At 44.9% G+C, this 15,324-nt stretch overlaps 1 protein-coding gene across 6 annotated transcripts in view; it reads right to left on the bottom strand.

Moving 5' to 3' along the window:
* Positions 1 to 15,324, bottom strand: part of HECW2 (HECT, C2 and WW domain containing E3 ubiquitin protein ligase 2) — a 193,857-nt gene that overhangs the window by 63,748 nt on the left and 114,785 nt on the right. For all 6 annotated transcript variants that reach the window (XM_081855139.1, XM_081855143.1, XM_081855144.1 and 3 more), the window contains 6 exons: positions 12,718 to 12,818; positions 8,067 to 9,437; positions 5,582 to 5,677; positions 4,230 to 4,380; positions 3,364 to 3,467; positions 763 to 887 (listed from right to left, as the gene is read on the bottom strand). In XM_081855139.1, coding sequence (XP_081711265.1) covers positions 763 to 887; positions 3,364 to 3,467; positions 4,230 to 4,380; positions 5,582 to 5,677; positions 8,067 to 9,437; positions 12,718 to 12,818 — 1,948 coding nt within the window. The remainder of the gene's footprint in view (positions 1 to 762; positions 888 to 3,363; positions 3,468 to 4,229; positions 4,381 to 5,581; positions 5,678 to 8,066; positions 9,438 to 12,717; positions 12,819 to 15,324) is intronic.

The following is a 15,324-nucleotide window of genomic DNA, read 5'->3' as shown; positions in this document are numbered from 1 at the left end:
AGGGCGGTTCACAACATAAAAATACAAGATAATAAACACAAAATGCTTAATAAAGAAACCAAGAACAAAAGCAATTAAAATAATTATCTTACATACCAGGGGAGGGCAGGCTCCAGCCTTATGAAACCTTCTCTGTGTTTTTTTACTATAACCCTGAACTTCACCAATTGAAGCCAGTAGTGAAAGGCATTCACTTGCAGGATAAAGGACATGGTGTCTCTGAACAGCTGCTAAACCCAGGGATTTGTTTTGAATGCAGGAAATGAGCTGAGCTCACAGTTCTCCAACATAAAAATACATTCCTGGTTATCCCAAGCCTTCCCAACTTCAGCAGTATAATGGGGGCGGAGGGGGTGTTTTTGTTATTCTCGCTGCTATTGCTAGATAATACTAGTCTACTGCAAACCACCAGATGCCTACCAGTAGACCCCAATTCTGCCCAACCCAATATTGAGGGGGAGAGTGCTTATGTAGCCTAAATGTACCAACACATAAGATGGAGCTATTGCCAGACTCAGGAGAACCTTAAGAGAGAGACACCCACACCTCAAAAAGAACCCAGTGAAGACGGATTGTGTTCAGTGGGCATGGAACACTGACTCACTGTTGTGGGTGGGAACTAGAATCCTGAATAGGGAGCACGCCACGCTGCAACATTTCGTGGCAGCTCTCACCTGCCATCGCTCTCATAATACTGGAAACGGAAACCCTCCACAACCCTGCAAGTGTTTGTGTACAGGTATAATTGCGCCGACTACTCACAGGGTTAGAATGCAGCACTGTGAAGAATTCTGGGCTGATAAGGAATTTCACAGGGGGAGATTGTAGCAGCAGAGTAAGCCTGGATCTGGAGGTAGAATGAGGCAACACATTCTCCCTTCGGAAATCTGGCAAATGGACATAGCCATGAATTAGTGCAAAGGCTTCAGCATCGTAAACAACAACAACAAATAAATAAATTTATTTATACCCCTACCCTCCCCAGCCAGGGCCAGGCTCAGGGCGGCTAACACCAAATATAAATTACAATAAAACGTAATAGGGAAAAAACAAACAAAAACAGTTAATTAAAATACGGCTTAAAATACAGCTTAAAATGCAGCCTCATTTTAGTAGTAGCCCATAAATCAAGACCATAAAGGGAGGAAACATCAGATATTCACCTGAGCCAGGTATCCATGCTGGTCCTACATGGGCCAGCAAAAAAAAAAGGGGGGGGGGGAATTTATACCAAATCCCATATAAGGGGTCAGAGTGAGTCTAAGCCGAAAGCCTGGCGGAACAGCTCCGTCTTGCAGGCCCTGCGGAAGGATGTAAAATCCCGCAGGGCCCTGGTCTCTTGTGACAGAGCGTTCCACCAAGTTGGGGCCAGTGCTGAAGAGGCCCTGGCCCTAGTTAAGACCAATCTAACCTCCTTGAGGCTCAGGGCCTCCAAAGTGTTGTTGTTTAAGGACCTTATGGTCCTCCAAGGGGCATCCCAAGAATTAGCTGTTGTTCTTCCTTTATCTTTGTTATAGAATACTCTTTTCTCGTTCATACTTAACTGTAACAGTTTTGAAATTAAATAGGCAACCGAAAGAATGCTTGTTGGATCCTTATTTCAGGTGAATAATGAACACCAGCCAGTCTATAACAATCAGACCTTGAGGGCGGGGAAACAATCAGATTTTGAAACACTAATGTTTTCCCTGTACTTTACAAGTCTGCTTTTTACTTACTATTAAAAATGCATAACACTATTTTTTTAAAAAACAGGTCTGGTTTTTAATACGTGAGAGTGTATTATATATGATAATAATAGGGTTATTATTATTATTATTGCAGAACCCAACCATAAGCAACTGGGTGGAATCGTATTAAGCTTAAAAATGGGGGTGAGTGGTAAAATGAGGATATTCCAGCTGGAAAGAAAGAGGAGAGGAGAGGAGAAGGAGGGGCAGGAGTTAAGGGAGAATAGAAGTGATAAAAATTCACCAAGTTCTTATCAACCCAATGAATTCACTACAGGCCATTGCAAAGATGAAATCAGCTTAACCAGCTGCAGTTTACACTACTATATATATTATACTTTTAAATAAATCTGGATAGCCACTACAGCAAGGTGTGGTTGCATGATGTGGAAAAGCAGGTTTTGCTGCTGACATTTATTATGACAAAAAAAAAAAAGTAAGTAAGTAAATGAACCCACGGAGATGGAAATCCAGGATTAACATCACAAACTTTTGCTACGGCTCTTTGGGTGAGCCACACTTTTTGTCCTTTTGACCTCACATGCCTGCTACAAAATGAATCACTTAAATGGTTGCATTTATTTCAAATGTACCTTTTTTAATGTAGAATTGGTATTGTTTGCAGCACAAGGTTTGCAAAACTGAACTGCTTTTGTATTACTGTGTCGCGGTAAAGAATGGTTTAGGCTGTGCATGAGCAGAAAAGAACCTAGGCAAGCCTTGCGACTCACACATTCCCTATTCCCCTCTTCCTATGCAGCCAAGTATGATAAATTAGGAAGCTTTTGCAGTTCGTCATGTCTTCTACCATTGTTTTATCGGTAAATTTGCTATGATGTTTTTGAGTTTGATGTACTATGCACTGCCTAGAAGCAGGGATCACCAACCCGGTGCTGGTGGACAACATGCTACTTGTGGAGTCTTCCAGCGGTGCCCATAGGCCGATGCCTCAAACTGCGAGGTCTCTTTCTTTCTTTCTTTTTAAAAAGAAAGTATCTTGCACTCCTAGAAAGAACGTTATGGGGCAAAATGTGCAAGTACCGTCTTTTTTGTGTGTATAACACACACACACACACGCGCACGCACACACACACACACACACACACACACACACACACACACCGTGTATGACGCCCCTTGTTTTTCGGGACTCCAAATTAAGAAAATGGGAGGAGATTGTATCCGTGTATAAGAATTTTAAACATATTTTTTAAAGAAAAAAACCCTAGTCTTATACACGGAAAAATACGGTATCTTCTAAGAGATTTCTGTGAAATGGGAGTGACGTGGCTATATTTTTCCTGGTTCTGAGATATGCGTCCTGTTGTGATTGGACAACAACTGTGTGTGTGTGTGTGTGTTGTGTGATATCCATAATCAGGCCAGCAGGAAATAGCCAACTTCTCACGTTAACCATAAGGCTGTTGCTGGGGCTCCAATAGTGTGTTATACCACGCCCCTTCCACAGCAACCATTTTGTGACTGGCAACCATGGCACTTTCTCAAAAGGGCCCACTAGTTCAGTTGGTGGTCCTTGGCCTGGAGAACACCGTTGGGACAGGTGGCATAGAAGCATAATGAAATATATAAAAAAACCAGCAAAGGAGAAGCGTGGCACTAAATGGGGCCTTACCTGCATTAGGCTGCTGGAAATCTGCATCCTCTCCAGCTCCATCCATAGGATTTGGGTGCTCCTCCGGTCTGTCATTAGTCATTGTCCGTCGAATGCTCTGGTACCTGAAGTTCCAAGACTGGTATTATGTATGGTACCCAATAAATACATCAGAGACTCCAGCACACTCAACACACTGATACACAGCCGAAACCAGAAGTTAAATTGTTAAATGGCTTTCCCTCAGGCTTTTAGGGATCAGGCCTGGGGTTGGGGGTACAGGGAGTAGTCCAGCACAATTCCTTTTTTTCTTTTTCTTTTTAACTTGAGAACCTCTTCATGACATGATCCTAGCCTATCAGGAATCAAGTAGTGAACAAGTTGACATCAAAGATCCACATAGCCAACTGCGATTTAGCTACATGACATCATCGCCATCAAGGGCAAAAGCAGCTCATCAAGGGCACACTCACTTCCCACCTTCCATCCCCAGTGCTGGGTTGCCGCTGTACATAAAACGTCAATATTATAAAATAATTCTGGAAATCTCAATCAATATCTTCACACCTTTTCAAGTGGCGCCCCCATCCCCAGTGGTCGGAAACAGAAGTTGCCTTTCAAGAGCTAAGAAAACATGAAACTCACCCCTCCCCTTCACCGTAACATATCTTGCATGCTTATTTACAGACTGGAAGGTCATTATTTCTGGATTAACAACAAACCTTACATATGGTGTAAGTTATTCCCAACCAGGCAAAGTTTTTTGATTTGAAACAATGATGTCTGATCGTCTTCTTCTTCTTCTTCGTTCAGAATAATGGTACATGGCAGGAAAGATATTTTTTAAAAAACCTGCATATATAACAGCCAATTTGAATAATACTCACCTGCGATTCAGTTGCTCCATTTGCTGTATGGAGTTGGAACGCTGAAGGATCTGTTGGGCCGGGGGAGCTGTGGGACGTTGCCACGTTGTCGTCCTGTTCACGTGGTCCACGTAGAATATCCTCCCGTGACTGTCAATGCGTGCCTCCCAATCTAAGGTAAGAAGACGCATTGTGAAACACAAGGAATCGGGTATTTTAAAGCAGTGCCCCCAAAAACCTCTGCTAGCTAGTATCCCTATTTTCTTTTTTTGGCATTCTGTAAAAGGCAAAATCACAGGACGTGGGTGGTGCTGTGGGTTAAACCACAGAGCCTAGGACTTGCCGATCAGATGGTTGGCGGTTTGAATCCCCGCAATGGGGTGAGCTCCCATTGCTCAGTCCCTGCTCCTGCCAACCTAGCAGTTCAAAAGCATGTCAAAGTGCATGTAGATAAATAGGTACCGCTCCGGCGGGAAGGTATACGGCGTTTCCGTGCACTGCTCCAGTTTGCCGGAAGCAGCTTAGTCATGCTGGCCACATGATTCGGAAGCCATACGCCGGCTCCCTCAGCCAATAAAGCGAGATGAGCGCCGCAACCCCAGAGTTGGCCACGACTGGACCTAATGGTTAGGGGTCCCTTTACCTTTACCTAAAAGGCAAAATCAGCAGCCTTTTCCTCATTACACCCAATGCAGAGGTGCAGCAGAAATCTGAAAACACAGCTTAAAGCTGAATCATGCTGAGACCTAGCATGTAGACTCCTCTGTACTCAGGAGCTTTCCGTTATTTCATGGATTTATTCCTCATGGCAGACTAGCGATCCTCTTGTGACTCACTTATGTGTCTTGATGCAATGTTTGGGAGTTACTGATTTAGAGACTCTATGGAATGAGCTCCATACCCAATGAAAAAGGAGGTAGCTCAGTGTTAGAACACACAAGTTGTGTGTGCTGAAGGTCTCAGATTCCATCTCTGGCCTCTCCCATTGGAAGGATCTAGTAGCAAATGATGAAAAAGGCCTTTGCTTGAGACCCCAGAGAGTGGCAGCCAGTCAAAGTAGACAGTACTGAGCTAGATGAACAATAATCTAACCTGTTATAAAAGCAGCTTCCTATGTCCCTATGAAACAATTCGATTTCCACTGGGGAGGACATCACAACAGAAGTGGCATCTCCAGGGACATGGAAGCAAATAGCTTCAAGCACATCCATTTGCATTTTTTGAGCCTGGTGAAACAAAATGTGGCATGTTTCACACACAACTTCTGGTTCTCTCAGAGACAACGCTTTTTTGGAAATCTACAGCAGCGCTTTTCCCTTTTGTGGGGGCATATACCCTGAAATCCTGGGAATTAATAAGGAGAAGCTTCTCACTTGGTGGCAGGGCCTCATCCACTCTCTGATAGCGACTAACGTCCTGGCGAACCGAGGGAAGAGTTCTAAGAGGCTGGTGCCCATTAGTTTGGGAACCTAAAAGACAAAGAAGCTGTTTCACCAACAATTTTCAACTGAAACACGAACGGTGTCACACTTTATATTAGGGTTTCCCAAATTTGGGTCTCCAGCTGTTTCTGGACTACAATTACCACCACCCCTGACCACTGGGCCTGCTAGCTAGGGATGGTGGGAGTTGTAGTCCAAAAAAAAAAAAAACACAGCTGGAGACCCAAGTTTGGGAAACCCTGCTTTAGATGTTCCAAAGGAAATCCAAACTGAAATGATCACCCAATGGTCTCCTTTTCTGAACGACATGCCGGCGTTCTCCAAATTGTCACAGAATAGACAGTGCAGATTTATAGCTGACACTCTCTCTCTCTCTCTCTCTCTCTCTCTCTCTCTCACACACACACACACACACACACACAAAATACATGCAAACTGCTCATCAAAAATTGGAAGATCTGGGGTTTTATTCAATGGAGGCACAGCTTCACTGATACAGGGTTTCAGTTTCAGGAAAGTCACCCACCCTCCTGATGCTCTGTAGGACACCGTCCACACTGTGCACTAGGAATGTAAGAAGAGACTACTGGATCAGGCCAATGGCCCATCTAGCCTAGCATCCTGTTCTCACAATGGCAGCCCAGATGCCTGTGAGAAACCCGCACACAGAACCCGAGTTCCACCCTCCCCCTGGAAAGGTTTTGTGGGAGTGCAGAGGCTACTGAAGGGAAAGATGAACAGAGGAAGGTCAGTTGCATGAATTGCCTTCTACTCAAAGCCATTGGCCAAAACCTGAAGACCTTGCTCATCACTCCATGAGAGCTCTCACACAGGGACCTCTTGGTCTATGAATCCCAAACCTTCCTGCTATTGTTGGACTACAACTCCCATCAGTCCCAGACACCAAGGCCAAGGGACAGGAATGATGGGAGTTGTAGTGCAACAACAGCTGGTGACCGAAGTTTGAGAAAACAGTAATTTGACAGATAGGAAAAGTAAGATAAGTAGATGGGAGGCTAGAACAGCAAAACAATAGCACGTAACTTACACACCCACACACTTCTGAGCGTGTCTAGGTTTCTCAACGAAAGGGAGAAAACCCTGAAGGGGTGTGAGAGCCTTTGCACAAGTGGTTAATTATCTGCGTGCATATTCTCAAAAAAATATAAATAAATAAGGTCTGCTGATGCTGCTGGATGCAACGTTTTATTATCCAAAACGTAATTCATGCGTTTGAGATAGCTAATGACTACTCTGCACTGTAAACTGAGTCCATCACAGAATGAAATGAGGTGAGGTGGGAGGGCAAATACAACATACAGATGGACTCAGCAAGGCACATACCGTATTTTTCCTTCTATAACACGCAGATATTTTCTTCTAAAAAGGAAGGGGAAATGTCTGTGCGTGTTATTGAGCGAATGTGTGGTCCCTGGAGCCAAATGGCGCGAGGGGAGGCAAAAAAAAAAAGCAGGCAAAAATCGCGCGTCTCCTAGAAGGGAAAGCTGAAAAGAGGAAGTGGCTGCTTTCCTGCATTCTGCCTCAGGGTCTTACTGCCCACCCACCTCTTTTTCCTTGCTGTGTTTGCTCAAACGGAACAAAGAGCAGGGAAAGCCCCTCCCCTCCAGGCAAGCAGAGGGGAAAACATGCAGGAGGGAGGGAGAGAGAGAGAGAGAGAGAGAGAGAGAGAGAGCGAGAGCGCGAGCGTGCGAGCTGGCTGGCTTGGGTGGGTAGGTGAGAGAAAACTTTTGCCTTCCTTTCCTCCCTCCCAGTTATACCCCTCTCCTGCATTCTTAGCCAGCTGCTTCTCTGCACACCCTTCTCGTGCTCCTTGTCCGTTCTGTGTTTTTTCTTCCCTCCCCACTTAAAATGTGGTTAAAAAGCATGGATCCACATGGATCCTCAGGATCTTTGCATTGGGTCACCCCAAATTCACCATCAGATCACATAGCATGTCCATGGCTACAGCCTGCCCCCCAAAAATCACGCACCCACTGTTGCCTGGGGCTGCAATGGTGCAAAAACGTGGTTAAAAAGCATGGATCCACATGGATCCTCAGGATCTTTGCATTGGGTCACCCCAAATTCACCATCAGATTACATAGCATGTCCATGGCTACAGCCTGCCCCCCAAAAATCACGCACCCACTGTTGCCTGGGGCTGCAATGGTGCAAAAACGTGGTTACAAACCATGGATGCACAGGGATTCTCAGGATTTTTGCATTGGGTCACCCCAAATTCACCATCAGATCACATGTCTGTGGCATGAAGCCCAAAAATGATACATCCACTGTTTCATTCAGAATGTTTTTTCCCTTGTTTTCCTCCTCTAAAAACGATGTGCGTGTTATGGTCAGGTGCGTGTTATAGAGCGAAAAATACGGTAATCAAGCAGTCTGCTCTCACAATCATTACCTCCCGTGGCTCCATCCACCTGGGCAGCATCTCCCTCGCAAGCAGCCTGCGCCCCTGCAGCCCCTTCCTCCTGAAGCTGACCACGTGCAGCTGCAGCCTGCAGGCTCTGCCTCCTCTGCCAGATCTCCTCAGCCTCATCTCCATCCTGTAGCCCGCTGGCTTCAGGCAGCTGCCCCTCCTCGGGAGCGCTCGGTATGTTCACTGCGGGCAAAGAGGCCTGAGTGCACACAACTTCCTGGGTCTCCGGGGCGGGCTCGCTGCTGGCAGCATCCATGGCGCAAGCTCCCTCTTCCTCCTCCTGGGGAGAAAAGGCCGGCGTCTCAGGAAACCGGGCGCTTTCAAAGGAAGAGCACTGCGTGTCGACGGACGAGAGTCGGGGAGCCGTGCCTTCATTGCACGAGCCGTCGGCCCCTTCCACATCACTTTCTCCCTCCGGCCTAGTGCTTGATTCGCTTACACTCTCCGTACGGGCTGCGTCGCTCGGCTCAGTTTCTGATGAAAACTGAGAAGGTTCTGATCCCTGGTCGACGGATTCAGCCTCCCTAATTTCTCTTCTGCCTGCAGGAGCAGACTCAGGAGCTCCTGTGTCCAACTCCGTGGCAGGCTGCTGTTCTGCCTCTTGGGGGATACAAATTTCATTGCCAGGTGGGTCAACTGGTCCGCCATCCTGAGGCTCTTGAGGATTGTCGGTTTCTTCTCCTGCCTGCTCTGCTTCAGGAAGCCCTTCAGAAGTCTCCTGCTGGCCATCAGAAGGTTGCAATGGCATTTCCTCTTCTGGAGCTCTCTCGCTTTCCTCGAGGGCCCCCTGGCTTTGTGTGGTTTGGCTCGGCGAACAGTTTAAGCAAGTCACTTCAGCGTTCCTGGCAGCACCATTCAGCATGACTAACCCGCCGCCATCGTCGTCATCCAGCAATGACTGGAACCCCAAACCTTGGTGGTATTCATGCTCCTCTTCATCGGAGTCAATGTGAAGCATAGCATTAAGCCTAGTGTCGGTAGGGAAGCTGCTCCTCAATTTTGGGGATGGCCCAACAGTTCGCTCGTTGCAAACGGACGTCCCAGTCCTAGAGTGACTGCTTTGCTCTATTGCATCCAAGTAGTCATTCAGGGAGTCCTGGCGGCCTCTGGGAGGAGATGACCTGGAAGCTGCAGAAGTCAGATCTTCCTGGTCCGTTTCCAGAGTTGTACTAGTCCTGAGGGAATGCCTTGTGATGGCATCTCCAGTTGATTCCTCAAGGATTGGGCCGTTTGAGCAAACTGGAGGTGGGTCATGATGCCCTGCAGGAACATCTTCATCGTCAGAAGGACTCCCTAAATCTCCGTTTACAGAGTTTACTCCTAGCAGCGTCCCCACAGCTTCCGGTGAAGAATCTACAATGAAAGACGCAAAGAATGACTAGCAATATAATGATAATTTATTATTTATACCCCACCCATATGGCGGGTTTCCCCAGCCACTCTGGGCAGCTCCCAACAGAATATTAAAAATACGATAGAAGATCAAACATTAAAAACTTCTCTAAACAGGGCTGCCTTCGGATGTCTTCTAAAAGTCAGATACAGTCATACCTGGGGGTTACAGATTTTTGGGTTGTCCACCGCACCAAACCTGGAAGTACCAGAACGGGTTACTTCTGGGTTTCAGCGCTCGCACATGCCAGAAGCACCAAATCACGACCCGTGCATGTGGAGACTGCAGGTTGTGAACGCTGCGGGTTGCAAACGTGCCTCCTGCACAGATCACGTTCACAACCCGAGCATCCACTGTAGTTGTTTATTTCCTTGACATCTGATGGGAGTGCGTGCCACTGAGAAGGCCCTCTGCCTGGTTCCCTGTAACCACACTTCTTGCAGTGAGGGAACCGCCAGAAGGCCCTTGGAGCTGGACCTCAGCATCCGGGCAGAACGATGGGGGTGGAGACGCTCCTTCAGGTATACTGGACCGAGGCCATTTAGGGCTTTAAAGGTCAGCACCAACACTTTGAATTGTGCTTGGAAACGTACTGGGAGCCAACGTAGGTCTTTCAGGATATAACCCAGAGGAGACTCATAACCCCAGGAGACACACTGGAGTACACACCTGAGTAAAAACACTAAACGTTGGGGGCAGGTATTTTTCTTGGAGGGGAAAGTGAGGGAAGTTCAGGCTTATGTTAGCAGCATGTATGAGATGTTTATGCCAACTGGTTTGGATGAAGATGTTATATTTCTTTAAGCCTCTCCCCACCTTTCACAATGGACATGGGGCCATAAGTCTAATGACATGTACAAGCTCTTGAAGTTCACTGCTCCACCAGTTTTAGAGTGTGGGCAGCAGAAATGAAAATATTGTGACAGCAGGTATGGAAGCCAGCTGTACCACAACTGCCATGTCAGGGAGACCAGCTGCGCAAGCAGCATTCAACAGGTTGCCACCCCAGTCTTCTATACCCCCTGGCTGTTGGCTGTGAGCCAGTTATTTGCCCTGGTTGAGAGAACATCCAGGTAGTGCCTCCTCATCACTGAAAGAGCAAGACAGCTTTTTTCCTTTGTGAATCGTCATGGGCACGCATGTGTAGGATGAAGCCAATTAGTTTAGACGGTAAAAAGACAATGTTCCTTGAGCTTGTAACCAATGTCCTTTCCAAAACCCCGTCATTTTTTTTTAAAAAAAAAATAAGATTAAGAGACCAAAGGGGAAAGACAGAATGGTGCTTAAAGAAAAACAAAAAGAAACGTTAAACATCTCATTAACCTATGGTAGGCTATTGCTCACAAAGGCAGAATTGACACTACGTGCAGGAACAGCACGTAGCGCCTTTAGTTAGTCAAAGGTGAAAGGATAATAATAAAACCGCTATGCTCTGTATTTAAGGTCTTTGAACCCAGGCAGCTTTGACTGACAGGTTGCCCGGCACAGCCGATGAAGTTCAGTTGCATGCATGAAAGGCACTGTTAACACCTTGGGGGAGCTGGTAGATGGGCAGCTGTGGTGTGAGAATATCTCAAAGGATATCTCAGTTTGGGGCTCAGGTTGCACATTACAAATCAGGGGGATTTATGGGGAACTAGAGACATACTCATGGGAAGGCAGATCCAAGTCACAGTGGGGCAACTAGGGAACCAGGTGGGGCAGATAGCTACACAGAGAGTATATACAGACTCACTGAAGCTTTCTTCCGCAGGATTTAAAAAATTGGTGATGTTGTGCGGGGGTGGGGTGGGGGGGAGGACAACTAATCTTCTGAAATATACCATCATGAAAATTCCTGCAATGCTGTCAGTTCTTTCAAAACCAGTTCTGGAGTGTGTATGGTGCTCAAGAAAAGACACTTAACCACTTTTCTGAATTGCATGCTCTTGTACATGAACTTAGGCATAGCACGTAACCACACATTGATATATAGCAATGTGGGTGTGAGCTTTTTACAAAATGGTAATATAAACGCTGCCTGATTTTTTTAAAAAAGCAGGAAAACCAGAAGCACATTCTGTACCACGGTGCCTCTAAAACAGATCAAAGGTTTCATATCAGCTCGAGCTTTCAATTTTATTGCAACATAAAATGAACAGCCTGTGAATATAGCATTAGATCCACATTCCCTAAATAAATAGAAAGAAAACTTTAATTTGTAGATTTATACAGCACCATCAAAGTACTCTACAGAATATGTTTTATATGAAAGGGCCCTGCTCCAAAAAATTAGCAGTCTATGTTTCACTCTATTTTCCCCCACCTGAGAATGTTAGATTTGGGAGTATTATGTACTTAAAATGGGAGCTAAGAGGCGATGCCAGTAGCTTTTCTTAACAAAAATCAAAGCTTGCTAGATACGTAGAGCTATCTAGGCATACTAGAGCGCAACAGCAATTGTTAAGGAAGTGAGAAGAAGAAGAAGAAGAAGAAGAGTTTGGATTTGATATCCCGCCTTTCACTCCCCTTCAGGAGTCTCAAAGCGGCTAACATTCTCCTTTCCCTTCCTCCCCCACAACAAACACTCTGTGAGGTGAGTGGGGCTGAGAGACTTCAAAGAAGTGTGACTGGCCCAAGGTCACCCAGCAGCTGCATGTGGAGGAGCGGAGACACGAACCCGGTTCCCCAGATTACGAGACTACCGCTCTTAACCACTACACCACACTGGCACAATGGTCAGACAAGGATTACTCTCAGAAATGAACAGTAAAATAAAGTAATGTAATAAAGCTAGGCACATAAGTTATATAAATGTAAATAAATAGGGTGCCTTATCAACATGGCCATAATCAGATACAAGAGATTATAAAATGGAAGGTGTAGCCCTGCATTTGTCTGTGTACAGCCTTGGTGGGCAATAATTTGGAAGGATCTGGTTAGGAGGGGTGTAAAGGCATAATTTTGCCGTTTAGTGGCAAGGGGTGGAGTGATTAACAAGATACAGACTGGGAGAGTGGGGCGAATTGAGATTCTTTAAGATGCATCGGTTTCAATTTCTATCTTTCTCCTCCCCACCTCTCTTGTTTTCCTGTGGTTATTTGGTTTTGTGGATAATGACACATCTTTTACATACAACTGTGGTTACACTGAGTTATAGTGCACTATAAATCAAAATACAGCTCAAGACAGGTAACGGGCCGAACATGAAACACCTTCCACTCAACAGCAAATGTGCACGTTTTTGTTGCAAACTCTCACCTTCATGGATCGAAGATGTAATCTCTACCTTGAACTGAAGATAGCCGCTTACATGGTCAGCTGGAAGCCTTCTGCCAAGGTTGTAGCTGAGAATTTGGTCTCTGTGAAGGAGAAGAAATATATGAGGTCTCTCTTGTGCTTTGTGTAACTTTCAAAGTGGTTTCAACCACACCTGAACCAAAACAAAACAAAAAACAAAAACCAGGGGAGACAGTTCCACAAATGTTTCCATTGAAAGTATCACCACCATTTTTTGTTTGTTTCTTCAGTGGTAGAGAAAAAGTCCAGAACTGTTTTCAGGAGAGATGGGCCAGTCTTCCTTGTCTGACTCTGCTCCAGAAGAGGGAAATGAAACTATTGCAAACAACCTGATCCAGCTAAGGAGAACTTTACAGTGGTACCTCAGGTTAAGTACTTAATTCGTTCCGGAGGTCCGTACTTAACCTGAAACTGTTCTTAACCTGAAGCACCACTTTATTTAATGGGGCCTCCTGCTGCGACCGCACCGCCGGAGCATGATTTCTGTTCTCATCCTGAAGCAAAGTTCTTAACCCGAGGTACTATTTCTGGGTTAGTGGAGTCTGTAACCTGAAGCATATGTAACCTGAAGCGTATGTAACACAAGGTACCACTGTATATGGAAGCAGGCTACCAAATATTTATCAATAGATTTGTTAGCACTACAACCCCTTAAATCTTCTCCAGTTTGGTTCAAAATCTGAGCCAAAGAAGAATTCTTGGCTCCCCCACTTACTTCTGCTGCCCTCTTCTGTCTCCAAAAGCCATTTCTCACAATACCCACCCTCAAGCATACTTCCTTGTTTCTTTTGCACAAGCCCTTGGGAGAACTTTATCTCTATTCTCTCTGTGTGCCTTCAGTGCCTTGTCCACCATAGCAAATGAGTGGAAGTAAGGCAGAAGTTAGTTTCGGCAGTGAGGGGGATAAAGTGGATGGCTTTCAGAAATGGCAGTCCTGTTAAACAAGTCATGAAAACTATCCAATACGTTCTGATTTAAGGGGGGGGGAGAGAGACTGGGTAATTTCTGAGTTAATCCATGTGAGCTCCTGGGATCTGTCTCACATCTCTCCTCATCACTTACAAATCAGGATCCACACTGTGAATTCAATGCGCATCCAGATGTGGATGTTGCAGTTCTGCAGGACGTTGCTCTCAGTGGGATGCACATCTGGATTTCAAAAAGGCATCTAGGTGTGCAACCCATTGCAAGCAATGCTGTGCAGACAGACAACATCCACATGAAGACCTGCATTTCTATGCACACACCTTAGTTACAGTGCGGATCCTGTTTCTACATGCAAATCCCCGTCACTGGACCAGAGACTTTTTGTGCTAAAATGGAGGTTTTGCAACCTGGCAGTACACTATGGCAGGACAAGGAGTATCAGTCTGGTTATCTCATCAATAGACTGACGCACTCCCTCTTTTCCCTCAATTTAGAGTTTTGGTAGTATGAGGGCCACTAACTGGCTACGTGGAACTGTTTTATCACCACAGCAGCTATTTAATCCCTTGCTGATTGAGATCACATAAGCAACGGGAAAATAAAACTTTGTTTAAAGGGAGAATGCCAAAGAAAAAAACAGTCAGGAGAAGAAGGAAGCTAGAGTGGACAAACATGTAAACAGTTAAGACTAAGGGTGATCATTTTAGGCCACCCAAAAGCTATTTTGTTGATGTATTAAATTACTTTTTACAGATATTAACTGGTGAATCTTGTTGCATTTGATGTTGTAAGCTGCCTTTATGCATTTTATGAAAATGTGGATCATAAATATTTTTTGTGCAAAAAAATATAAATGTTCACCCCTGAAAATTTGGCACAATGCTAGTTTTACTTTCCTGTGTTCTTAACAAAATACTGAAGTAGTCACAGCAAACACACACACACACACACACACACACTGTACAGCCATGACTGACAGATAATGGAAATAATTATAAATGAATCTATTGTATTTCCTTTAACTGTCAGATATTCTTCAAATTCAAAAAAAGTGCATAATTCAGCGTTACAAAACATTAAGTGGAAATATTCTGCCCCCTGGTGGCTTAAACAAATGTATTTATATTCTCTCTTCAAATGAACACTACAATAAGAATAGTGAACTACTACAAGAGATGGGAAATGAGCATGTGATCAATTAAGCAATATCTCAAAACTTGCCTAGAATAGTAATGATGATATTCTAGTACACAGCAGTGTGCAAATTTATTTAAAACACCTCTATCAGACTAGCATATCAGAATTCTTGAATTTCAGATTGGAATCAGATTACTATATCAAACAAAAAAGCAACATAGTACTCAAAATTATTTGAATACTTAAAAAAGAAATGCCAGCATTTCTTAAGAAAATAACATTTTGTTCTTGAGACTATGACCCATGTTCAAAGAACCTTGAATGTTTTAGAACACTAAAAAGCAACTAATTGGCCCAATGGGATTCTCCTGGGGGGGGGGGGGGCGCCAAGCTCAGCCAAAATAACCTGATCTAATCTTGTCAAATCTGCAATGTATTTTTTCTTACCTGCATCAACACCACCTTGGAAAAAGCTGACAACTGTTTTCAAACTGAATTTGTCTT

Source organism: Podarcis erhardii (assembly GCF_964252035.2).
Source record: "Podarcis erhardii genome assembly, chromosome: 1".
Classification (NCBI taxonomy): Eukaryota; Metazoa; Chordata; class Lepidosauria; order Squamata; family Lacertidae; genus Podarcis; species Podarcis erhardii.
This window is presented reverse-complemented; position numbering and strand designations above follow the sequence as displayed.